The sequence below is a fragment of the Chlamydotis macqueenii genome, chromosome 2, assembly GCF_036417535.1.
Source record: "Chlamydotis macqueenii isolate bChlMac1 chromosome 2, bChlMac1.mat, whole genome shotgun sequence".
NCBI lineage: Eukaryota > Metazoa > Chordata > Aves > Otidiformes > Otididae > Chlamydotis > Chlamydotis macqueenii.
Window position 1 is genome coordinate 44,626,775 of NC_141557.1, and position 25,445 is coordinate 44,652,219.

General features: G+C 39.8%; 2 protein-coding genes across 5 annotated transcripts in view; one reads left to right on the top strand and one right to left on the bottom strand.

Annotated features, from left to right (window-relative positions):
* Positions 1 to 5,096, top strand: part of ANO10 (anoctamin 10) — a 123,705-nt gene extending 118,609 nt beyond the window's left edge. Inside the window, exon 13 of the mRNA XM_086742760.1 lies at positions 4,236 to 5,096. Coding sequence (XP_086598886.1) covers positions 4,236 to 4,271 — 36 coding nt within the window. The 3' untranslated portion in view covers positions 4,272 to 5,096. The remainder of the gene's footprint in view (positions 1 to 4,235) is intronic.
* Positions 5,097 to 11,022: 5,926 nt separating this feature from the next.
* SNRK (SNF related kinase) overlaps positions 11,023 to 25,445 on the bottom strand; it is a 41,800-nt gene continuing 27,377 nt past the window's right edge. For all 4 annotated transcript variants that reach the window (XM_086742762.1, XM_086742765.1, XM_086742764.1 and 1 more), the window contains 4 exons: positions 22,269 to 22,410; positions 19,477 to 19,689; positions 18,250 to 18,384; positions 11,023 to 14,894 (listed from right to left, as the gene is read on the bottom strand). In XM_086742762.1, the coding sequence (XP_086598888.1) occupies positions 13,676 to 14,894; positions 18,250 to 18,384; positions 19,477 to 19,689; positions 22,269 to 22,410 (1,709 nt within the window). In that variant the 3' untranslated portion in view covers positions 11,023 to 13,675. The remainder of the gene's footprint in view (positions 14,895 to 18,249; positions 18,385 to 19,476; positions 19,690 to 22,268; positions 22,411 to 25,445) is intronic.

Genomic DNA, 25,445 nt, shown 5'->3' on the forward strand with positions numbered 1-25,445 from the left:
GGAGGCCACGCTTCTCCTCGCGCCGGGCAGAAGCGACCTGGATTTCCAGTGAGGCTGTGGCTTGAACAAAGCCCAAGCGCTGCCTGTGGTAAATCCCTTGGCAACTCATCTGGTTTTGCTGTAGTCAAGGTCTGTGGTGTTAGCGTGTATTTCTGTTAGTTCATGTTTGTAACTATTTATTTTACTTGCATATATTATGTAGAATTGTTCATAGCACTACATCATGAGATCAGACTTCCCTAGACTGGGGAGTGACCAGTCATTGGTAGCTACAGCCTAAAATTTGTGTTGTGTTACAGGTACTAAAATTTGTGTTTCTGGTTGTGAGCACACAAAGGAAGTAGCCTGATTTCCAGGCTTGGTATGCAGCTGCATTTGTGGTGTGAAAGTATTTGTTATGTTTTATTAAAATGCTTTCAGAAAATTTAATGTTGAAATGTAGTGAAATCTAATTCATTGGTAAAGCTTGTTTGTAAACTGCATTGAGGAATTTTTGCTGTATCTGCTGAAAAGTACTATCTGATTATATTATGTGTGCATTACAAAGAAATTTAAAAATGGAAATAACAAAACTATTGAATTGCAGCAGATAAATATTTAGAGCGATTTCTAACAGCAGAATTTTAGAATAAACTACACTATAGCCCCACTACAATAAGCTAAAAAATTAGTTTAAACATAGGCTTCACTTACGTATTGCATCCATAGGCTGCTGCTGCTCCGTGTGCTGCATAAAGGGGTCGATCGAGTTGGCCCAAGCACAGAAGGGAGAGAGACGCAATCCCGAGTTCTGTGCAGGGCCAGGCCCAGCGTGCCAGGGAGCAGGACTGGGCCGTCGGTTGTCACGGAGCAGCCACCTATTTCGCAAAACAGAAGCGTGAACCTTTCTGTAGTAACGCTCGGCTGATAACAAATGAAGAATGGTTTCCCGAGGCAACTCCTTTCTGAGCTATGCTGCTGGTTAGTTTACAGAGGTTTTTAGGACCCCTCAGCTGAGCGTTGTTTTTCTTTGTCGTTGTGTATCTAGTAGGTTTGAAAGGAGATTGAGAAGTTTTTAATACTTCTTCTATACTTTAAAAATGGTACTTAAAACTGACAAAGAAATGTCTTCTTGATGGAAGAGTAGTTGACTCAGCCCCACAGGTTGTCAGTGAGCCTGCTGGAGCCATCAGGGGAAAGGCCCGGTAAAAACAAACATTTCCATTCACAGTAAAAGAAAAGAAAATTTAAAAATTCTTCAGCCTGAACTTGGCAAAAGAATTCCACTGTCTAATGATGCCACCACATGTTGCTTGCCGAAGTCATAGCTCTTAGGGGAGCCCGGTGCTGCCGGGTACTGCAAAATAGGTTTTGGTATTAGAAATTATAAAGAAGAGATGAGATATGCAGCTCTTGGGGTTCTCACATTGCTTGTGATTCATTTCCTGAAGCACGTGAGTGACTGCATTTGGCCTGGTTTTGCCCAGGCTGTGTGTGCCATGGCAGCATGTGGAGCTGTTTTAAGAGGTTTTTCTACTCACTGGCCCCCTGAAGAAGCTGGGAAGTTTGTTTGTTCATCATATATTTTAAATATACTAGCATAAGATTAGCTCAGTTAAAATTAGGAAGGCATTCAAAAATAAATGACAGTAGTCCGGCTTGTACAGAAATTTTTGGAAAGATTACCATCTAGTCATCATTAATAGTCATGTGCTTGGGTTTTTTTCCAGATTTTGGCAAGCCCTGCAGAAATCAGAGAATAAAAATACCTTTCCAGTCTTCTACGTTCCTCATCCATCCCCATATAATTACAACACCACTCAGGATTTAAGAAAGTCATTCTAAAATAAGAGAATTAGGTTTGAATTTGATGTATCGCAAACTGAATTAAGTTGCTGCCTTCTGCATATTTTTAATGTTTTTACAATAGGATTAGAAGTCACTTTGATTAAGATGCTGTAGTTCTATACAGACATTTATTTAAATAAGTGAATCGGGATACAGAAGAGGAATCTGTATTCCAGCATTTAGCTAAGGCTTTTTTTTTTCTGCACTGTTGCTATGGAGAAGCATATAAATATTTGTATCACAAACTAATTTTACTTCCCTTATAAATGGCATAGAAATACAGATAAAAATGGTAAAGAAGAGTTGTTGTAGGTGGGTTTTATCATGCAGAGTAATGTTTTGGAAGGGGTTCAGACACAGACTGGAAGCAAAGGAAAGGTAGAAGGTGCTGTGTTAAAGCAATGTGACATCTTTATTATGGGATAGAAATGGCATGAAAGTGTCCACTGTATTTGCAGGAAAAAAAACCAAAGGGGATTTCCTTTTTTTTTCTTTTTGATAGTATTATTAGGTATTTGTCTTTCTAATAGCTCATATCTACTGGGCCATTTGCATCAAACCAAGTACAAGCGTAAAAGAAAGAACTTTTAACTCAGAAGCCCAAGTCCATCCACCTCTGGCTGGATATGGAAACTACACAGCTGCTTAGGAGTTGGAAGCTGCATCAATTATTTCTTCATATGATTGCTCACATTTTTTCACGTCCAGTCTTTTCCTTCCCCTCTGTGCCAGATTGCCTCGAAGGCAGGAGTCACGCTGGACGCCAGCCTATGCCCTCCTGAATTCCAGCCGTGCTGTGCGTCTCCTTGCCTTTGCTCCGCACCCTGTCTTTTGGGCTGGGCTCCATCTGGTCTCCTTCCTCTGACTGTTGTCTCTCAAGTCTTCTTCTTTGGGGACTTAAGTGACTGTAATTATTTCTTAATATATCAGTGTGGTTTCCAGCCTTTGAGATGTTGCAAGACCCTTTGCTGGTAACCCCAGGTGATGTGTGAAAGACGCCTTTGGCACAGCTCAAACTCCGCTCTTACTGCCCCTGTAAATTCTCCGTTATGAAATGTCCTTTTTAACAGGAAGCCTCAAAGAGCAGCTCTGCTGTCTCTTACTCAGCAGATACTGTTGACGCCTGGAATTGTTATTCTGGTTTCACATTGAGATCGCTCTGGTGACGACCTAAGATAATGAAAACAAAACTGGTTAACAACAGGATTGGAAATAACACATATCAGCATAGCAGTCTGCTGCCTCTTTCTTATATCACAGGATGTTTTAGTTCGGTTCAACAGCAAAAACAGCAGCAATACAAAAATGCTGAATAACAGCTACAGGCTAACGTTTGTGCAGTGGGAAATCGGGGGCAGCCTTGTGTCAGTAGTTCGTTGACCTTTTAAGATCCCTTTAAAACTTCATTAAAAGTCACTTAGCCTTAAATATTTATTTTTCTAAAAGTAAAAAACCCCTCTACAGTATTGAAGGCTTCATTATGAATTAAAATTTTACATCTGTAAAGAATGTACCTTAAAAATGTGCATACGCTTGGCCGGTAGGTAGATTCTCCCACTGACAAAGCAAATTGTATTTGTGTCTTCAGAATGAAATTCTGCTGTAACAAGGAATAATAGGAGTTTTCAGAACTCCCTTTGTCTCTGAGATTCTGCGTCCTTCATTGTAGTGAGCATTTTGCTTATCTGAAGTTATCTCAGAGAGCTGTCCAGTATTTAAATAAATACATCAATCTGTGATTCAGAGATAAGCATTCTTAATTCCAGCCTGGTATCCATGTCTTCCTAAATGGAAGAGCAGATTTCCAGGGAAGCCAGTCAGCTTACTGCCATTGTTTCAGGTAACAACCAGCGCTACCCGGGAAGAGATAACCCTGCGGGCAGGCGTGAGCAGAGAAAGGGGCTGGAGATTTCGGGGAGCAGTGGTGGCGATGCCGGCTTACGCAGTGCCCTGGCATGAGCACAGTTATTGCCAAGGAGTGGCAGAAGACAGTAATTTCAGTAATTTCCCCCGCTTTTTCATTTTGCCATTCTTACAGCAGTTCCCCCCTGGTCCTGAGTCTGAGGGAGAAGAGGTTTTTTCTGTATCTGTTGGGCCTAGTAATTTCCACGTAAGGTGTTATTCATCATGAAAAGAATTAATTAACATACAAATTGCATCATGAGGTGCCAGCTTTTGGTGGGAAAAGCAATGCCTCTGTTAAAACCGTGTCAGTTGTAAAAGTCAGGCAGAAGAGACTTGCAGTTTTGTTTTTAACTATGGAAGCGCGAGTTACTAATTTTTTTTGTGTAGTTTTATTATTCAGTTGCATTCAGAAGTGTCCTGCTTTCAGAATTTGCTGGTTTTTTTCTAATTCATCGTGCTACCACCACGCTTACTGTACCTCTTCTTTCTCCCTTCTCTCCCAGCAAATGAAGCTTGCGGCTGAGTCACTGAAGGAGTAAACATGAAGGAAGGAGGATGACTAAAGCAGTCACATGTGAATGCGGGCACTTCTCGAGCGTTTGTTTATGATGATGTGTAGCCCTCAGAGTGTGCACTCCACCATCTATTCAGTAGGTGGCACCTGCTTATATGATACTTGGTAAATATTCTCTGCCTGACACTGCAAAAAAAAAAAAGATATTTTCTCGGGCTCTCTTTGTTTCTGATAGGCCATTGGTGAAGTTAACTCCAAATAAAGCACGCCAGCTTATGCTAGGTCTGGTTGAAATCTTCCAGACTCACAGTGCTTCAAGTGATTGAAAACAGATCCTATGAGTAAGCATCCAGAAGCTAAATAGAGTTTTCAACTGTAACTTTATAAAAGAAGAAAAGAAAAGGTGGTAGACAAGTATTTAGTTCACAGTGTCCCGTCCCTTGGGGGTTATTGCCCCTTTTAGTCTTCATTACAATCGCTGATCAATCCTGTATTATTTCAAAGAGTGCTTATCAGCTACTGTTTGCACATAACAAAGTAATTTAAATATTTGAAATACATTAATGTTTCCTATATGATCTAAGAAATATTTAAACAAAAATATTACAAAGTATGCATTATGTACTCCTGTGTGCTAGTTATCTAAAAAACCCAGCTAAAATATTTTCAAAAGCTGGGTAAAAAGCAGATTGCTGATCAGTAATTTATGAAGTGTATTTATTTTAAAATTTACATTAGATTTTGATGTCACTTCCCTGGCTATTCAACTGCAGTAGTATATGACTGGATCTTTTGGTTAAAAGAACTGATTGATATAACAGATCAATTAAACTTCATACTTGATAAACCAGTACTCGTGTATGTAGTGAATACCTGGGGTTTTTTTTCTTGCATTTCATAAAAAGGTAATTTTCCTAATATTTTATTGTTTTCTGACAGTAATAGGACCAAAATCGACAGTGTTTGCTCCTGTGACCTTGAGATAGACAGTTTATTTTTCTCCTGCTGTGACCTTCTTTGGTAGATATAACTTACCTATATGTGATACTTGCTGGAATTCTATTTGGAAAAAATCTGCTGTTAGAATAATTCAGGTATTTGCCGACGTTGCACAGTTCAGATTTCTGCCACAGGGCCCCCACAGCAGAGTGATACAACAAAGCCAAAATAAGGTATTCTGTCTGGAATTTAAAAATAGCATTTCTCAAATTCTGCAAGTGTGACCCAGTAAGAAACGACTACGTTCCCTTGGGAAGAGGAGCAAAACCGTGCTACAGCTGCTGTCTCTGTTCTTGCTTCTCCCACCGTGCGGCCCCCACACTGCAGCTATTTCAGGGGCATCTCATGGGCTGCTGCCGTTTCATAGCCTGCTCCTGAAGCTGCGGTGGGGTTGTGGTTGCACGGGCTCTGCCCTGAGCAAGCAGCAGGGACCTGTGAGATAAACGTCTCCCTTCCTGTAGCACTGTAGAGATGCAAAAACCTAGGCTTTTTTGAGGAGAGGACCAGTATGTTCATGAAAGCTCCCTCGCTTTGCAGTTCCTTGCCCACTTTGATCTGAAGTAGCTCATGTTTGTTCAAGTTTTACTCATGCTGCCTAGTCAGTGTTTTTGAGAGAACAGTTCAGGAGAAAAATCTGTGGGATGGGTTCCTGGTGGAATATATTCTTGTGAGCTTGTCACAGCCGTTTTGGAGGGGTTCTACTGGTCTGTGATTTGTGCTGGTTTGTGAGCATGAAGTTGGTGCGGTTTGCTGATGGCAACTGTATCAGGTGTCTGGAGTAATTTTCTAAGATGGAAAAGGAATTGAGTGAGTCATGTCTCAGCTGTGATCATGTGAAAAAAATAAGTAATGACTTCTACAAAACTGACTTGGTCCTTGTAGTCTTTCCACTCTGCTGTTTTCTGGAGACTTAACAGGAAAATCACTAGTAAAATTCAAGTACCCAGTGACCTTAGCTGTTGCCCTTGCCTTGGGCAAATCCCTTCAGTTCTGCTTAGTTTCCTTACCTATAAAAGGGGTTAATACTGTTCTTTAGGTGGGTTCTTCACCTAAAGCTATTAAGTATGGAGGAATTCTGACCTTCCGTAATGTGAGTGAGAAGTATGGCAATCCTTTGCTTTACAGGGATTAGAATTTTTTCCCTAGATACTGGGAGAACGCTTCTTTTAGCATGACAGCTGCTACGCGCTCATGATAGTGGTTCTGTCCTACACAGCACTCTTCAGCTTGCTGAGAAATGTTACCTCTATATTGCCGAGTAATATTTTGTCACTGAACTGAAATTGAGCTCCTTTTCCTCTGTGTGTTGCTCTTTGTCCTTTTACTGGGGGTTTGCTGTGTTTCATGCTGTTTGATATTGGGTTTTGGTTTGTTTGTTGGGGTGTTTTGGTTTTGTTTTGTTTTTGGTTTTTTTTTTACATTCACGATGTTACCTGTTTTCATTTCTCAGAGAAAAAAATGTTTCTGTCTGTGCTTCTCAATGTCTCTGTCCCTGTATTGTTTCCTTTCTGCTGTAGCTGCATCTGTAAAAATTGTGGGATGCTAGGGATGAAATTTACTGACCAAAAAAATCTGTTGTCAGATGAAAATATTAGACAGAATAAATATTTACCAGTAACTGCCACTCACAAGTTTTGTAATCTGTATATCTGTTCCTAGTCTGGTAACAGTGGAAGTGCAGACTTTTATTTTCCTGTCGTGCTTTGGCGAGCCCCTGGTGCAGAGCTGACAGACGAGGCTGTTTTTCTCAGCGTGCACTAGAGAAGGGCACAGTGGGCTACAGGAGAAATGGGAGCGTGTGCTGAAGTGAAAGGAAACAAAGCCACCTAGATCAGAGGTGTCTGGTTCCTGGTAATTGTCTTCTCTTCTTCCTTGGGGTCATCAAGCAGTTTGCATACGGCTGCAGCTGCAGCTCGGTCCCTTCAGGCAAACGCTGGTGGGTTCACGTGGGGGTTGTGGAAAGCAGGAACAAGCTCTGAGCAGCTGCCTTGGGAGCCCGAGCTCCCACTGTGGGCAGTGAGTCCATCACTGGAGGCTGGTGGCGCAGCCCATTACCCAACTAGAGAGATCCCGACGGAGACAGCCTTGGCTCCAGCCCTTTCAGGAGTGCAGGCAATAGACTTGGGTCTGTGGCAGTTCTTCTAATGCCTGGGTCCAAAAAAAAAAAAGACAAACAAAAAGACATCTCTGGTCTCAATCTTTAGGGAGAAACCTAGGATGAGTCTGGAGGCATCCTGTTTGGGAACAAGATTGTGTGGGAGCAGCCTGTACTTATCCATAAGGCTTGAATTTTACATGGGTCTTTAGCAAGAGCAATAGCAACCAAAACCAGCTGGTTTTAAGGAAAAGGGCAGGCATAAGTAATTTACTGGAGATAAAGTCCTCTCATCAGGTATGTTATGAGCCACAGGTGAAATTGCATGGCCCAAAGGGATCTGCTGACCCAGGATCTCTACTGTACTTGCTGGACTGCAGCACCTCCCATGAACGCGAGGACAGTAGAAGAGGAAAACACAGGAATTTTACATGAGGAAAGGTTCCTTGGGAAGCAGGCAAGCAATTCTGGGTGTTTTAGCTTACCTAGATCTGAGGGAATTGATCTCGAACCTCATTCAGGACAACTTGCACCAATGGAGAATTTACTTCCTTATTCACATCAGCAAAGCCAGTGACAGCCATGCCTACTACCACAATGTGCTTTTTTTTGGGAAAGCTCTCCTCTGCCTCTTTCAAGAGTTGGAGGGGCAAGTGCCAGTATCAGGCCAGAGCTGACAGCAGAGCCTGGTGACTCACCTGTCGGCCCTGAGGACTGATGCCCTTAGAGAAGAGGGATCTCTCTGCGCCCCACCGCTTGATACAAAACGCAGCGATGATGGCAGCCGTCGTCACTGCTGTGATGGGGGCGATCCTGGGCATGGGCTGATGAAGAGAGCCCGTCAGCCCTTCCTCCCAGGTCTGCAGCACTGAGCTGAACCTCTCCCAGGCCTCGGGCACTCGAGCTGAGTGCATGTGGCACAGAAGTGCCCAGAGAAAAACAGATCCTCTCCCAGCCATTATTTCTCAAGAGGGAGCAGTGAGAGAGAAGGAAGTGGAAGATGTTACACAAGTGTTTGCTGAAATTAATTGCTAAGGAGATCTGAGATGACACGTCTTGAGAGCCTAGTGCAGCCCTTACAGAAAACCCATACTTTTCAAGTCCTCTAAAGGATCAAGCACACCTGCATTTCTCATAGGACATAATTCTTCTACCATCTGGGAAAGTAAATAGGGATCAATGTTCCCCCCCCCGCCAGTATAATAGACTTTATGCTGTCACTCAGTCAGGGTTCGTGACATCTAGAAAGTGATGTCATTTGTAAGAAACACAGGTGGGCCAAACTGAAGTCAACTTCTTATAAGTAATGAAAATTTTAAGTTAAAAAAAAAAAAAAATTAGCCACAGCCTGTGCTTCAAGAAGGGAGGTGGCTGGAACAGCTACAAAGCCATTGCTCCTGAGAAGGGCAATCCACTGTCCCTCGAAACGCTGTACCTACGTGACTTCAGTGAGGGAACCTCGCTGGCTTTAGGCAACTAAACAAGTGAGTCACTGTTATGCTCCCCCAAGTACCGTCACGCCAAGGCGTTATTACTCAAACACCCTTTACTGAAAGCAAGTCATCATCTGGAAGTAGTGACAGACAGATCTGTTCTGATTCATGCACATCAGTTTAACCATGGGAAAGGCTGTCGAGGTGGCTTGGCTGTCTCTCATGTTTGGGATATTCCAGTTTGCTCCTGTTCTCTGTTTATTGCCAGCCATGCACTTTGGGATTTCTCTATAACTTGCTGGCACATTTCTTTATTTGCTAATGAAAAATTCATTTAAAAAAACAAAACAAAACAAAAACACCAAACCACCACTGACCTGCACGTACCATCTACTGAGATGTTACTATTCAGCCTTGTTGTCTTAAAAAAAAGAGGAGGGGAGTACAAGATTTGTTACGCCTTTCCCTGCTGAGGCATGGTCACCACCCCACGAGTTCCTCGGCTGCTCCTTGCCTGCTGCTGCCTCCACCCCATTTTGTGTTAACTGGAGCAGGGAGGCTCACCAGCAATGGCAAGGTCCCAGCTGCAGAAGCCTGTGGGTACAGCTTCGCACAACCAGCCCATCATAAAGCAACCGTACGTTAATTGCAGGTAATTACCTAACCTGTTACATGCCGTGAGTCCCTCTGTGTGCCAAACACCCTGCGTCCGTCCCCTCTCTGGCTGGTTACCATTCCCGGTTTGTGAGCAGTCACATCATGGCAGAAGACCCCAAGCTGGTTGTGCTGAAGTGCTCCAACCACAGCACCCCAGAGACAGATCCAAGGGTAAACTGGAAACCACCCGTGCAGGCAGTCCAGCGCACAAGCTGCTTGGGCAAAAAAATGGGCAGAATGTGTTCCAGAAGCGCTGGCTAGCGCTGCTACCCTCTTCTCAACCTGAGCTGCCGGAAAGAAAAATGCATTGTTCTACACTAGCTACGTGGTAAGGCACAGCAGTTTCAAAGTGATGACAGTGACAGCCCATGCCCAAACTTGAGCTTAGGTCTTTCAGTTGTTCTCCTGGTTCTGTACTGACATTCTTCATTTTAGACTAACTGTTCAGGAGCAGATGTTTTCCAGCACATGGCAGTCTTACACTGCAGTGTGGGACAGAGTTGTAAAATGCACACTGCGAAGCAGTTGCAGTAAATATGCGGAATCAACCCCTTGGTCCTCTTGCATGTGACAGCAGAAACAGAGCAGAGCGTGCGTGCATGCAGAGCTGGATCTTGCTCTGTGGTTGTACATCTTGGGTGGTTTGGGTGACAACAGCTTTATCTCAGGTGCCCATCATTTGGTACGCAGTCAGCACGCTCTCCTACTCTCTTCTGCCCTGTATCAGTGCTCATGCTAATACTGTTTTGACTGCTGCCCATTTTACATTGCAAAGAACAGTACTGGGTTAGGTTTGGGTTAAAAAATATTCAGTGTGTACTGGTGAAACTTCACGTCACATCATCTTCACAAGAGAAAAAAGAAAACCAAACCAGTTTACACACCAATGTAGACTTGGCAAACTGGTATACAGCCACTCATTTCATCTAACAAGAAAAACCCGAGACAAGTAAAGCCCCTTTTTCCCAGGAGTTAGAGTGGAGCTGGGTAAGGTGTCCCTCCTGTGACTGTAACAGACATCAGGACCCATCTGACCTACCTGGGCACACGCACAGCAAATATTTAAACCGAGATTTTGAAACCCATTTTATTTTGTATTCCAGAGCTGCCTAGGCACAAGCTGCCAGAGCAGCACCAGGTTTGCTAAGATGGTGAGCTGGGCAAGTGTATCAAAAATGTTCTCTAGCTCATCAGCAGCTTGTAAAGGTTACCAAACCACTTAAATCATTCCGAAGCCACCTCAACCTTTAAACAAAACCCTATTTTAGCAGATGCCAGCTGCTGTGACAACTTTTAAGTCCAAATGAACAAGTTTGATCTATGCAAGAATAACACGTTTGCAAACTGACATGCGTCCACACACAAAGTTGTATTTTTCCCAGGCCATCGAGCTTACATTTCTACTGTTTTCTATCTTAATTTATTACTGTCTGCGAACCTGATCCGTGTACGCGGCACTGAGACCTCACTCCCAGCAAGGGCGTCTCCGAAGGTCTGACCTCCGATGCGCTGCAACGTGGGGACACGGCTGGGCGCTTGTGCCACCCGTAGGCAGTGAACACCAGGAGTAACAAACTGCATTGACATGGAAATTATAGGTTATGCATCAATCAAGATATCGCTTTTATTAACTGGATTTTCCATTTCTGTCGCACACCGTGAATGTTGATACAATGAAAAAGCCAAACATTGCTGGAAGCAATAAGATCAGCTGATATTTCTGTACCCTCTTAACACACACACATGGACTCTTTCTTGGTGAGAATTTTTTATATTTCTGTTCATTAATTCTGCTTATTTATACTGCTACTCTTAAAATTCTGTGTCAAGATTGTCACATCTTAAATACAGATTAAGTTGCTAGAGGTACATTATTTTTATATATATATTTATATACACACATACAGAAAAATACAAGACTAATTGTTTTTCCACAATATTTACTTTATACACTACCATAACTATATGCAACTTTTAAAGACACGTTAAGGGGTACAAGAAACTGTTTACTTGCTCTAAATAGTTTGGTCCAATATTATCTTAATGTAGTGGTTATTCTCGCCCTTCCTTTTACGTGACAACAGAACACAACAGACACCACATGCACAATCATTCACCTGTCAACGAAGGGATAAAGGACACCACTCAGACGAAGATCTGTACGCCCAAAGGTTCAACCAACCACACACAACTATAAGGCTATAATACAACAATGCAGCATAAATGGTCAACACTGCTGTTCTAAAGTGAGCACCATATATACAGTCGTATATAAAAACATCGGAAACAAAATACACCTGGGGTCAGTTAAAAGGTGCCATTCCAAGGCTGTACATAATATCAGGAAAGAGTATTTACAATACTTGGAAAAAAAAGCTGCAACAAATAAGTTTATTGCCAATGCCCTTTATAAACTTGTCTCCTAGTTGGATGTTACGCTCACCGTCCGTGAACCACACATCTCATTTCTGGCCCTTGGTAAGATCCCTGCTCAAAAATTTCACGCAAATATGTTCTATGGCTTCACCCACACATCTGTTCTTGTAGCCTTTGCTTGATAAATATCACACTGACTAAACTGCAACTAGAGTTTAAAACTTAAAGAAGTAAAAAGGCTTATCCTTTGCCTTGTCGAGGAAGCAGTATGCAAAATCCCTGGCTAGGCTAGCCAGTAAGAATACCCCATGCAATTCAGGCTCTCTACTTTAGTAAAGTCTTTTACTAATCAAGAAGAGCTGTCATGAGCTGTAGAAATTATGACCAAGCCATTCTTTGGTGCTCTGCTCACTCTGCGGTGGATGTGAAATGCTTTGTATTTGACCATTCTGCAAGTGTTACAAGATGCTCAACAGTGTAAACTCCTCTCAGACATCCAATGTCTGCCCAGGGTGCTGCTACATAACACCACCAGTTTCACTAGCATTGCTTAGAAGACCCAGTGCACAGCATGAAAAAATAAAACATTCTTGCCCTTCCCAAAACTAGGAATCTGCAATATATTTTATTCTACGTAATAAAATTCCACAAAGTTAATTCATCTGGTCAAAAGTATCCTTTCATACAGAAATACTCTAAATCAAGACCTTGCCGTGGCAATGGGAAACCCGACAGAAAGGCTAAGAGCTGTAAAATAAATACTTTCCTATAATGCTATTTTAAATTGACTTTATGAAAAAGCATGATTACTGAGGGAAACTAAGTGGTGTACATGTGGGGAACAGCAGTATTTTAAGTCTTAAAAAGAGTAATAATGAGAAAAAATGTAAATGACAATAACAATTTCTATTTTAATCCAATTAGCTAAAGGTTTTCCATCCCTTATTGCCTTTTGAAATCTCAGGGAGCAGAGAAGAGGACAGGGGGAAGGTTTACAAGGTAAAAACCTAAAATATTAAGTATCATGATACACCAATAACAGAAGTAATTCATACAAATACATTATTTTCAGTTAGCATGTAAAAACTTAGAAGTAGACTTCATAATTTACCTTTGTTATATTAAAAAAAAGAAGATTGTCTGCTTGTAATATTAACATATTTCTATGGGAGAAAGCTGCCTTACAAATCTACTTGCCTTTTTTTTTTTTTAAAAAGAAAACTGCCTCTAGCAAAACAAGACCTTTTTAGTTTGATTTTTGAGCCACAACTTTATCCATATCATAGCTTAAGACAAATAGGTGTGGGTTTAAAATCATATTTCAAGATCACTAATTTTCAGTGCATCTTTGCTTTGTACAAGCCTTGGAACATCTGAAAGCTCCCCGAGGAGTTTTCAGCATCAAAACATTATTGCTTTGGTTCTGTTTCAGACACATAGAAGTATGCCACATATCACATATTTTTGTTATCACAGAAGGTCAGAACGAGGATTAACATTTCACAAGCAAACAAAAGCTTCTCTCTCTAGTTTAAGTGCAGAACGTGAAACTTCTAAGTGCTCCACTTACATTAGGATCCAGATATTTAATTTAATCCAGATCTTCCATATTAAAATTATAAATGTAAAAATTACACAATAAAATATTCTGCTTTTTTGAAAAAGAAAAACATAGCGGCTAGCAGCATGCAAAGACCATGCATTGTCATACCAACAAGCAAACACAAAATTAAAACGTAATAAATAACTGCTCGAAGCCCACTTAAAAATCTTAAGACAACAAAAGGGGATCCGTGACAAGGTGTTCACAGCTCTGAACAGGAAGAAGGATGCTGTCAAGTAGATCGAGCTATTAAAGTCAGGTCATTGTCAAATGACGTGACAACAACTGGTTTGACTGGAGGTACACAGCAGCCCCTCCTTTGGGTTCCGCTGAATATTCACAGATATCGTCTTTTCACAGAGAGGTAGTTGTAGCACATTGTTTTTCAAGTTCCTGTTCTTTATCCGTTCCAATTCATTTGCCGTGTCTGACATATGGTCAGAGAAAAATTTTAGGTTGCCCAACGATGAAGCCTGGTTTGCGCTTCCGCTGGAACTTATACACATTTTCCACGTTGATTTCTCCTGTACTTTTACACTGGTAAAGGACAGATTGTTTTGAGGATCAATAATGTATTTAGTGCTGCCATGAATCTGCGAACCTAGGCATAGGCTCATTAACTTCAGGCTCTCAACCAGTTCCCCTGCACTTCTAGACGACAGCTGCATCGAGTTTCCAGATCCAGCGCATCTCCGAGTGGAACCTGAAGTGTTGTTGGTGCTACCACTGGAGCTACCGGACGGACTCCCCCCACCTTTGTTGTTATCACTTGGGCTCGTTTTGTCTACTCCTCCATTTCCATTACTTGGTTTGCTTTGTCCCCCACCATCTCCTTGGCTGCCAGGTGGCCCTTCGCTGCTATCCCGTCTATGCCAGGAGTAAGTAAACCCACTATCTTTGTCTAGACGTCTCCTACTTTCTGAGTCGTCATCGCTTGTTTCTGAGCTGCTGCAACTAGAGCCCCGGCCCTGGCTTTTCCTCCTGTGATAGCGTTTATGCACTGTGCTAGGTGAAGCAATATTCATTTTTAACCTGCTGAGCTTTGGGGGTAAGTTCTCATCCATGTCAAACTCGTCATCTGACTCTCCCTCCTCAAAGATTTGATTGAGGACTGGTGCGCTCTTTCTCGAAGTCAGACGATTTGTAACTGAAGGCTTACGGCGCAGAACAACTTGAGTAGAAAGAGAAATAGGTTTCTTATCTTCTTCATCCTCCTCTTCATCTTCTTCTACTCTGAACAAGCACTTCCGGCCACTTGTAGTGGGTTTTAAGCTCACCGATGGGACGGTTGCAAGTGCCGGCCCAGCTAATTCAGGGATATCTTCTTTCTTTGCCGAATCACCAAGGGCCTTGCTTCTGTGGCCGTTGAGAACATTCTCAGCCGTGCGAGCTGGCGACTGAGGAACAGTTGCATGGGAGAGAGGAGAAGCTGTAAGGTCATCCTCCAGATCCTGGGGTACATCGATTTTTGTTGGCCACGATTGCCTACATAAACAATTATAAAGGATAAAAGAAAACTTAGATCATGGCAAGCATTTCAGAACCGTATAAGAAAATGTAAGATCTGTGCAAGAGAAGCACAAGTACTGCCACACAAATGGGCCTGCTGAGTGGCACGTTTGTACATAACAGTACTGAGTAACTGATGAAAAGGAAACATTCTCAGAAAACATTTATTGCTTTAGAAATGCTGTTATATGAAAGGAACATCATATACACAAAAGCATAGTTTAAAAATCGGTTACTGTCAAATGAAATCTTAAGATTTCACTGCTCTCAGAAAATGAATTAAGCAATAAAAAAAACTTTATTTTCTTTGAGACAAAATTATGTAATCTGAAGTACCTTGAGGAAGATACAAGCTGAGTTAAGCACAACTTAAATCAGATAATATTGCAAACTACTTTTAATCTGAAGCTTCTATTTTTTTCCCCAGTATTCTTAATATAAAAATTAAGTTAGAATGAGTGAGACTGAAGTGTTGAGTCAGAAGAAACATTCTCTCACTTTCAGTAAGTCTCATTAAGACCAAGCTCTATTTTGAAAGCCTAATCAGAAAGACCAACACCTTAACACTGGATAATTCTTCAATTGCTTCGCTCAGTGTACGCCCCACATTTCTTGTGGAGACTGAGAAATTTCTTCTAACCTCTGAAAGTAAGAGTTATCTTTAAGTTTAAAAAGTTTGCCAATCATTTAACTTTACGTAACTACAATACTCTTATCACACTGCATGAAAAACCGTAGTAGAGACCTCTGTTCACATATGGATAGTGTATTACAAGACATTCCGAACCATATTTTGGGTGTGCCAAAAGAAAGGTCTCCATGACTTTGTAGCCCAGTTTAGAAGCAAAGCATAGGAGGAAAGCAGGGAGGAGACAGGGAATGTTTCACACCAAGCATCACCTCAGATATCTCCTTGGACAGTCTGCATACAAAGACTGAGGGATCATACCAACTTTCCTGATCTCTGCTGTGTTAAGAGGTGAAGCTGAAGAAACAAGGAAAGCTGAGATTCCTCTTTGCTATTCTTATTCTAAGCATGTTATTTTAAGTGTTTAAAGTTAATGGAAACACCTGCACTAGGACTGCATTTGCTCAAGGCTCCCTCTGTAATGGCTGGATAGCAAAGGATCCTGAAGTGTGAGATGCCTGTCTACGCAGGTAACAATTGACAACTATCTTCCCAATTGTATGAACTTTGGAGATGAGTACTTCATTAAAGCCAACATTAAATTCATCAAGCCTAACTGCAGACTTTGTTTGGAAGTGTGAGCTTCAGTTTTGCTTAGCAAACCAGTCATACAAAAATCCAGCAGGATCCTCTCAACAGTAGGGCCTGGCTGCCAACACACCCCTGTAAACCTGTGTAGTCCGTTCCCTGGGAGGAGCTGCACAGGCTCCCTTCCTGTCTCGTTGGGCACTGGGAGCTGCTGGTATCCTCCCAGTAGTTTCTCTCCAGTGACCAGCTCTGCCTGGAGGGAGGCCACACAACCAACAGCTCCGACCCAAGCTGCCAGACAAGAAGCAGAGCCTAGGCTGTGGTGCTCCTTGGTTTGACACTGGCATCCTCTCTGTTAGGCCCCAGCTGACTCCAGGAACGCTGGGAACCACTGACCTAGTTTTCTGATGACTTGTGCTGGGTATTTTAAACACAAACAACCATCAGTGATTAACAAATAGGACTTAAATAAATTAGAAATATAACTACAAAAGTGACAGAAAATGAAGATCTAAATGTTTCAAGTATTTATCGTGCTTTATGAACAGGCTGGTTTGTCAGCAAAAAAAAAAAAAAGGAAGAGAATTCTGTGGCTGTCACAATAAAGGGTAAATATAGTATCTAACAGTACTGTAGCTTCCAGGCAATAAACCTCCTCACTACAGTATGTTTATCTCTCATAGCAGCCCATGTTTGCCTCCCTTCCCTTCCCCCCTCCTGCTATTGCCAGTAGGCCTGAGGAGAGAGTGAGACAGAAGGGAAGCGCCAGGTTGCAAGTAGGTTAATTTTTTTTTTTTTAATCTTTTGAAGTTTCAAAATCAAAGTAATGCACTACTTTATTGTCTTTTCCATGAGGTCATTCTATATGAACACTCTGAATTTAGAGCCATCATGAAGACAAGGAATAGCTACCGGGCACCATTAAGGGCAAGAGTTTGAGTTTACGCAGATGTCCTTGTCATGAAAAGAAAATTCATGCTCATTAGGCAGGCTTCAACTACTCCATTAAACTTTACAAATTCATAGGAAGATTTAGATTCAATGAACTTGTTTGTTCCAGTTAGTCATCTAAGAGAGCAGCTCTTCTACTGACACAGTGACACTGATGCAGAGAAAAAAACAAAACAATTTAAAAGCAAACTTTGTAGTTTTAGAATTTTCGTTTGAAGGTAAACTCAAAAGATTTCCTGTTAAGTAATTATTTTATTTTAACTATAATACTTATTATTAGACACATTTGATGCTTGGCCTGGATTTATTATTGCCTATTCAAAATTTGCACACTCCAATATCAATGTACCATAGTAACCATAGTTACCATACTACTCACTTTGTGTTTGTTTTTTGAAAGCATATGCTGCTGTAACTGAGAATATGGGATACTTTGATAACTGGTTGCAGAGCAAATAGATTGGTTGCACTAATCAATACCAACTACATGTCAGAATCCCACTTCCCCCTTTAGTTTTCCTGTGTCACAAACTGAAGCTTTCGAAGTCTCAGGGAACCTTACTATAAGGTTTTTTAATAATGATTTTGTCAAAGTAAAAAAAAAAAAAAAAATCTAATGCAATATCTTTAAATGAGCGATTAAAGCAATTAATTCAACAGTTCTCCTTAGACAACAGGCATATCAACTGACATTAAAAAGAACATAACCTACAGATGTGTGCTCTAGGCTTGATTTAGGGGATGTTCAGCCCATTAAAACCCAACGCTAACAGCTAAACCATAACATGAAATTCAGAGTGATTTCTTATTTATAACTGATTCCCCATGAACATGTTTATGGATTATGCAACTAAATTTTTTCCAGGGACATCACATACACAATTTGTATAAGGAACTGAAGGTCAATGAACATGCCCTTTCCTAGCAGGTGTGAAAACTTACTACTGCAGATACAGACTTCAAATTGATTATGCATTTCCTGAAAATATTATTGGTAACTAATTTCTGAACAGCTTCTGAAGCATCCACAGCACTTTAAAGACATTTAAAATTTGCAATGAGTAAGTATTTTACTGTTTTTAAGAAAGCACTACTTGAGCAATTCAATAACATTCTCAATAAGCCAAGTTAAAAAAAAAAAAATTTGGACCCCTAAATTCTCACCTGAACTGAGCTTTGATGTTGCTAGGGCTTGCAGATCTGGTCTGAATTTCTTTCTCTTGTTTTTCTCGCAGAATCCTTTCAGCTAGTAAGAAGTAAGTAGCAGTGATGTGATTGTATTTGTTAGTTTCCAGTGCCCTAAGGAAAGTACAAAACATGAAACAAACCATACATCAATGTTTTTCTAAAAACTGGACATGCATTTCGCACACCTTGCTGTACATCTCATAGCCAGAAGAGCACTTGAAAGAAGAACTGTATTTTTGATGTTTTGACAAGCATGTCTTGGTTTTATTAAAAATAAAGAGCCAATAAGTCTAGTAATTTCACCTACAGTTGGATGATGATATCTTTAGAATATCATCCACAAAATTTCTTCCTTTATTGAACAGTCTTGAAATAATAACATTGTATTTCATTAATGCTGTGCACTAATGGTGGGCCTTCCCACTGGCACATACAACCACAAAGCACTACTATTTTTTTTTATGCAACAACTGAAGGAAAAACTCTTCATTATTTTAGGACTGTCACATTTAAGTTTACAATAAAATTAATTTCATAAGCCAGTAAGCATCCTTCTAACAGAAAGGATGCAACTGTTACACAGCTAAAAGCTTAAGAAGCAAGAGTGCTGCTTCCCACCTCCCCCAAAACATAAGATAGTAAGAATTTTTCCAGTGTAAACTCAAGCAAACAGAAAAAACAATTTTAAGCCCTCTTTCAATTTCGAGAATGCTTTGGAAATTTGGATTTTTTAAATATATTAGAAAAATCTACGTAGCTTTCTAGTAAGCCTAATCAGTGACAATGACTATTTTGCATTATATAGATAAAAGGACTAATATTTTAAATTAATAAAAGGTTCAGGTACACTGGAAATGTACTAAGGGAAAAATGCTAGAATTTTATCACCTCCAAATATGCGTGAGATATGAAACACAAGTAAAAGCATGGATTTCAAAGCAGTTCACGTTACTCAAGATGGCAAACTACTGCAGGAATCGAACACAGTTCCAACATATTTTCTTGGAAGTTTTTCCTAAGGTTGCATCTACTTAAGTGTTTCTCATCCTAGAATATCCTATCACAGAGCATGATTGTAGTATTTTGTTTGTTAACTGAATGACTTGATATTTAAACACTGAAGTAGCCAGGTTCTCATGACATTCTTTCATCGGAAATGACAGATGCACAAAACATACTGCATATAGAAAACTGACAACTTACTCCACAATTGTATCTCGGTCTGCAATATCACCAAGAACCATGCGTTGTATTATACTGTTGTGTTCCTCCTCAGACAGATTTTTATATGACACAAGAGGAATATTGTACTTTGTTGCAGGAGACGGGTCAACTCCTTGGAGCCACGCATGGTTTTCAATCTCTTCCAAAGATGCTCTTCGCTTCGGGTCTCTCTGCAACATCCGTGTAATTAGACTGTGAATAAAAAATAAATCTAAACAAAATGCACTCGCGTGTTTAAAAAGCAGCCATTGTTAAGAGCAAAATTAGAAAGAAATTTTCTGCTGTCGGACTTCTAAGATCACATAGATCTTTAGAAGTCTCTACAGTAAACAATGTGACGGGAAATTATTTATTCTCAAAGATTCCAAATATTGCTGAACTGAAACTATTTACGTATTAAAAACTCTAAATACCATAAACACTGCAGTTTTCATTGACAACGCTTAGATTCTTAACTTGATTTTTCTGGTTTGTTTGTTTTTAATAGGTCTTATAGGGGAACTGTCACAGATGGCCTACAGGCTGGTCTGTAAAGTAATAGAAATATAATTTTCTCTTATTGCTGCTGTCAACAAGAATATGGAATGGCAACATAAGTAGAAATATTTTATTCTAAATAGCTATCAGACATTAGATTCTTCAGTATCCCTGAAAGAACAGTGGTCTGTTCTATCCACAGAGAAATAAACTCAAAACAAAACACTATCTGGGATGAAGAAGTCACAAATCTACTAATGGGTTGATACTGAGGTGTTTACAATGCTGGAAAGGAAGTGCGTAAATTCCCCAAATAAACAGAGAAAGAACACTTGAATAGCACAGCACATCTCTGTTCACTTCCTAAACTGGGAGAGGTATTTTTGGCTTTGCACAACAAACAGAACATGGATACACAGTTTTGGTGACAAGGTTTCAATGAAACTTTTATTGCTCAAACATGTGGAACATGTTTTGCGGTTCTCACATAATGCTTTTTATTGCACTAACTATACTATACCATGCAACTTAAAACTGTAAGGCTACACAAATCACAAAGGTAATCACAATTTTTTAATTTTTTTTTTTTTAGTGTGAGATCATGTATGGAATGAAAAGTGAAGTTTAATTCAGACTTCTTAAAATTCTACCGTAAAAAATAGAACATCACATATATACTTAGTAGCTGTAGTCTCTGCCTTTACCAAAAGAAAAGGCAGGGTGAAACATGGGAACCTTGATTTTCTTAGCTTTTGTTAATGTTATGTCAGAAAGAGAACAAACTGTATACTTCATTTGAATTTTTTTATATGACACCTGTAGTAAAACCACAGTAATGTACCATATGTGCCTCCTTGCTTATGCGTCCCAAACCACCAAGAATGCTTTCAACTCCAGGCAGGAAGTTTAAACATTCCCAGAGTCTTTTCCCTAAGAAAACCTAACCTATAGAGGAGTTGGGTAACTGACTGTACATTGCTGATGCATCGCATAGAGAAAGCAGATCTACTTGAGCCTTGAAGCAAGTTAGCGTTAGCCAATATATTAAGCAAAAAGCTGCAAAAAATGTTTCCTGCCCTCAGCACAGCATGCAGCATCTCAAGAGAGTCATTCGATGTAACTCTCTGATAAGAGCTCTCTTTTAAACCTCTTCCGGTACTGTATTTTAAACCTCTTCCTGTATGTAAAGCTCTTCAAGCTGTTGAGAGCACTGATAGCAGCTTTTCCACATTACTTGAAATGCTGGACACTATGACAAAAACCAGCTATGGCATCACACTATGCATTAGATTCCTGGACCACACAGATGATAGATGAAGAGAGGAACAGTCATTATTACCATAGCTGGAACAAATTTCCTTCCGTGCCAAACAACAGAATCCTAGATGCTGCTCTAGTTTTTTGACTGGACCAAATGCATTTTTCAAGCATTTCTAAAGGCATCTGGATTTTCAAATTGAAAATGAAAAGACACTCTATTGCAGAGTCAAGAACAGAGAAAACACTGTAGAATATTTTAGGTGATGCAACTAGGATATATATTAACAGGACTGAAAAGGTCATTAACCAGTAGGGAAATATGTGAAATATTGAAACACATGACAAAAAAAAAAAAAAAGCTGCAATGAACACTGCAGAAAAACAACACATCAAAATGAGTCATGATTCCCAAGTGGCATATGGTATTTGCAGACAGAATATTTCTCTCCCTTGATTGCCTAGAATGTTGATTTGGAGTTGCAATTTCAGTAGTAGATGAGCAAAACTTGCTGTGATATACTCAGGTTTTGACAACTTGTATTTTGAACATAAATCTATAGGAATCATTACCTTTTTAAGCTCTGCCACAAAATACTCTAAGCAACACCTTGTAATTTGTCCAGCAAGAGTGGCAGCCAAAGCCAGTCACTGCTGAGCAGCTTCTCCAATCATTTATAAAATGCATGACAACTGAGACACATAAAAGAAAGATACATTGTGTAAAATCAAAATAAAGTTTCACACAAGTATGGGAAAACCTATTGGCCAAAAATATCATGGAATTAACCTTAGTAAGAAGAGACACAAAGAATAAATTTAAAAAAAAAAAAAAAAAAAAAGCAATGCTGGTGCCCAAGAAACTACTCAACTGACATGAAGAAATACTAACAGTGTTCTGTGAGTAGCAGTAGGCATAATATATTATTAACAGGCAAGGAATATTCCACACACAGATAATATGGTATGGGGAACTCCCAAAGGTAATGAGAATCCACTTCTACAAATGCTTTCAAGTTCTTTAGTACTCTACTTACTCTTTACATTCTTTGGACACATGAGGTGGCACTGTGTACTTGCAGTCCATTATCATAGTCAGAGTTTCACTGTCATTTGCTTCTTGAAATGGTGGTTGTCCACAAACCAACATGAAGAGGATGACCCCCAAACTCCATATGTCTGCAAATATATAGTACATATTTTAAAATAACTTTGAGGAAGCAGACAATTACCATCAAAACTGTATCCTTGATATGCATACTGGGGTTACTACAGCGCTCTTGATTATCAATGTTACTTACAGAATTTGGGATTCCACTAAAGTACAAAATACAGTAGTTCCATTGTTTGACAGCTTTTATAGAGTTTTAGGGGAAAAAAGCATCTGAATTCATGAGTTCAGATATGCACAACAGCGTGAGGTGCGTAACATCTTTGACAGCAAAGTGTTAGATAAAGCTGAAGATAACCTGGTCACTCAGAGGACAAGAATTCATTACTCATTTCTTCACAGGTAGGCACAGATTATTAAAGAGATCTGTATTCACGGTGCATTCCTTTTTGAAGGACTAGCATAAACAGTTCTCAGTATTGTTTACATGTTACTCCATGAAGTAAGAAATGATGAAGAAAGTTACTTATTTCAATGAAACTGAACCAGATATGTTTTTCCTTCAGTAGTGTTGCTTTAAAAAGTTCTTTGCTACTTCTAATGGTAAATAATAAACTAAACAATTTATGTAAAACTACCTTCTTACACCAATCATATTACAAAGTTTGGAATGCTTTTGCTTTTTTTAAAATATCCATCAAATTTAACATAATTAATAGTGATCTCTACTACACTCTAGTAGTTGTCTTCTTTCCTTCTAATTGCTGCTTGTGTAAAATAAAAAATATTTAACAACTGACTTGTTCCCCAATGAAATGGCATACCAAAAGATGAAAAAGAAGCACTTCTGGGCATGAAGGTTTCTACTTACTGTAAAAGCTAATATTTAGTTCAAATCATAGAATCATAGAATGGTTAGAGTTGGAAGGGACTGTTAAAGGTCATCTAGACCAAACCCCCTGCAAGGAGCAGAGACATCCCTGACTAGGTCAGGTTGCTCAGAGCCTCATCCAGCCTGACCTTGAACACTTCCAGGGATGGGGCTTCCACCACCTCTCTGGGCAACCTGTTCCAGTGTTCTACAACTCACATTGTAAAAAATTTTTTCCTAATATCCAATCTAAATCTACCTCCCTCTATTTTAAAGCCATTGCCCCTCATCCTATCACAACAGGCCCTACTGAACAGCCTCTCCCCATTTTTCTTGTAGGCCCCCTTGAGGTACTGGAAGGCCGCTATCAGATCTCCCTGGAGCCTCCTCTTCTCCAGGCTGAACAACCCCAACTCTCTCAGCCTGTCCTCATAAGACAGGTGCTCCAGCCCTCTGATCATCTTCATAGCCCTCCTCTGGACCTTCTCCAACTGGTCCATATAGTTTGCCTAGAAGATAATATTTCACAAGTCTCACTGCCTTCAATACAGGAAGCTTAAATATTGAAATATATATTATATGTCACAAAAATAAATAACACCAACATATGCTTAGAGAAAAGGCTGTGCTCTTAAACTCCAGCTACAACTTCATGTTCTGGAAATTTCAATGGCAATTTTGGATCTTACACCCTAGCATTTCACAGATCCGTACCCAGTAAAACTAAACCAGTGGTTGAAGTGAAAGAAATGCACAAGCAGACAGTTCCTGACGGAAGAGGGGAGAGCAGCTGGCAGTGGCCTAGGAAGCAGAGCACACCAGCTCTGTCCTGGAAGGGCTTGCAAGAGGGAACCACACTAAGTGGCCTACCCACCGGCATCTTGCTTTCTGTGGCCTACCCAAAATACCTGACATGCATTTAACGCTGAGGGGTGGCTACAATTTTATTCAATAATGTAAATCACACGCATTCATCCCTAGAACAATTACTCAATTTTGCTAGTTACAACCCATTCTTCATATGGTTTAGCTGACAGAAGAGCAGAAACACTACATGGTAATTTTCTTTAGAGTTCTAATTTGTAGTAAGTGTATGCTATTAACTTACACAATTATTTGATTTCTGTTATGCTTACTAGGGCCTCAATCCTATAGGTACTGAGCATTTTGAGACTGTACACTGTGTCATGTATTCCTACAAATTCAATGACTATTCACATGTCTACGATTCGGTAAGTACTTTAGTACTTTGCTAGCCTGATGCCAGAAAACTGAATGTTCTAGAATATAGGATTTTTTAAAGCCTCACAAGACACATAGGTAGTTCCACCTAAGAGGTAAGCTACTTATGTCTTTCTCCTACTGTTTAGTTTGAAAGTGGACAAAAAGGTTTGGCGCATTATCTGTCTCCACACAACAGATCACAGGAACTCATTTTTGCAAGCACATAAAACATAATGGATTTATGAATTTTTATGAATAGTCATCTTTTGGATATCAATGTCTTTCCTAGATTTTTAACTTTGTCTAACATCCATTTTGTGATGCAATCTATCCTAGTACTCTGTTGGACGGTCCCTCCACAACAAAACTAGATTAGAATGCTTCATGTCTCCTTTCAGCATGAAGTATTTTAGAAGAGTCCACATAGTATTCATAATTACAAACAAATAATGTTTGCTATAATAAAGCAATATACATTGACTAAATTTAAGCCAAGAGAAAAATATTGGGGAGAGGAGCAATATAATTAAACCATAAGTTAAAAATAAGCATATAAAAAGTTTAAACAGAAGGAAAATAATATTCTAAGCAATCAAGCTTAAAACAACAAGACAGTCCTGAGAAAAGGATAGCAATCACAGTAAGACAACAAAGTTCCATAAAGTCATCATATACAGGAAACTTTAGCAGTCCTTGAAGTTTCAACTGCACTGAGTAGATACTGAACATCTTTAAGTATTTTCTATTAGAAGGTAGTCTCCTAATAAATTTTCTATTTTATACGTATGGGTTCTTTTCTTGGATATACATACACTTCTCAGTATTTCAATTTGGAAGGATTTGTGATGACAGATACAGTTCTACTTTTGGAAAAGTTACTTAGATAAACATGTATGTACATTTACTTTATAAAAATAATTTTTAAAATTTTTCAGAAACAGACTCCAACTGATCCTCTAAATGCAAAAAAAAAAAAAAAATCCCTGTTGTTTGCTATAACACAATGTA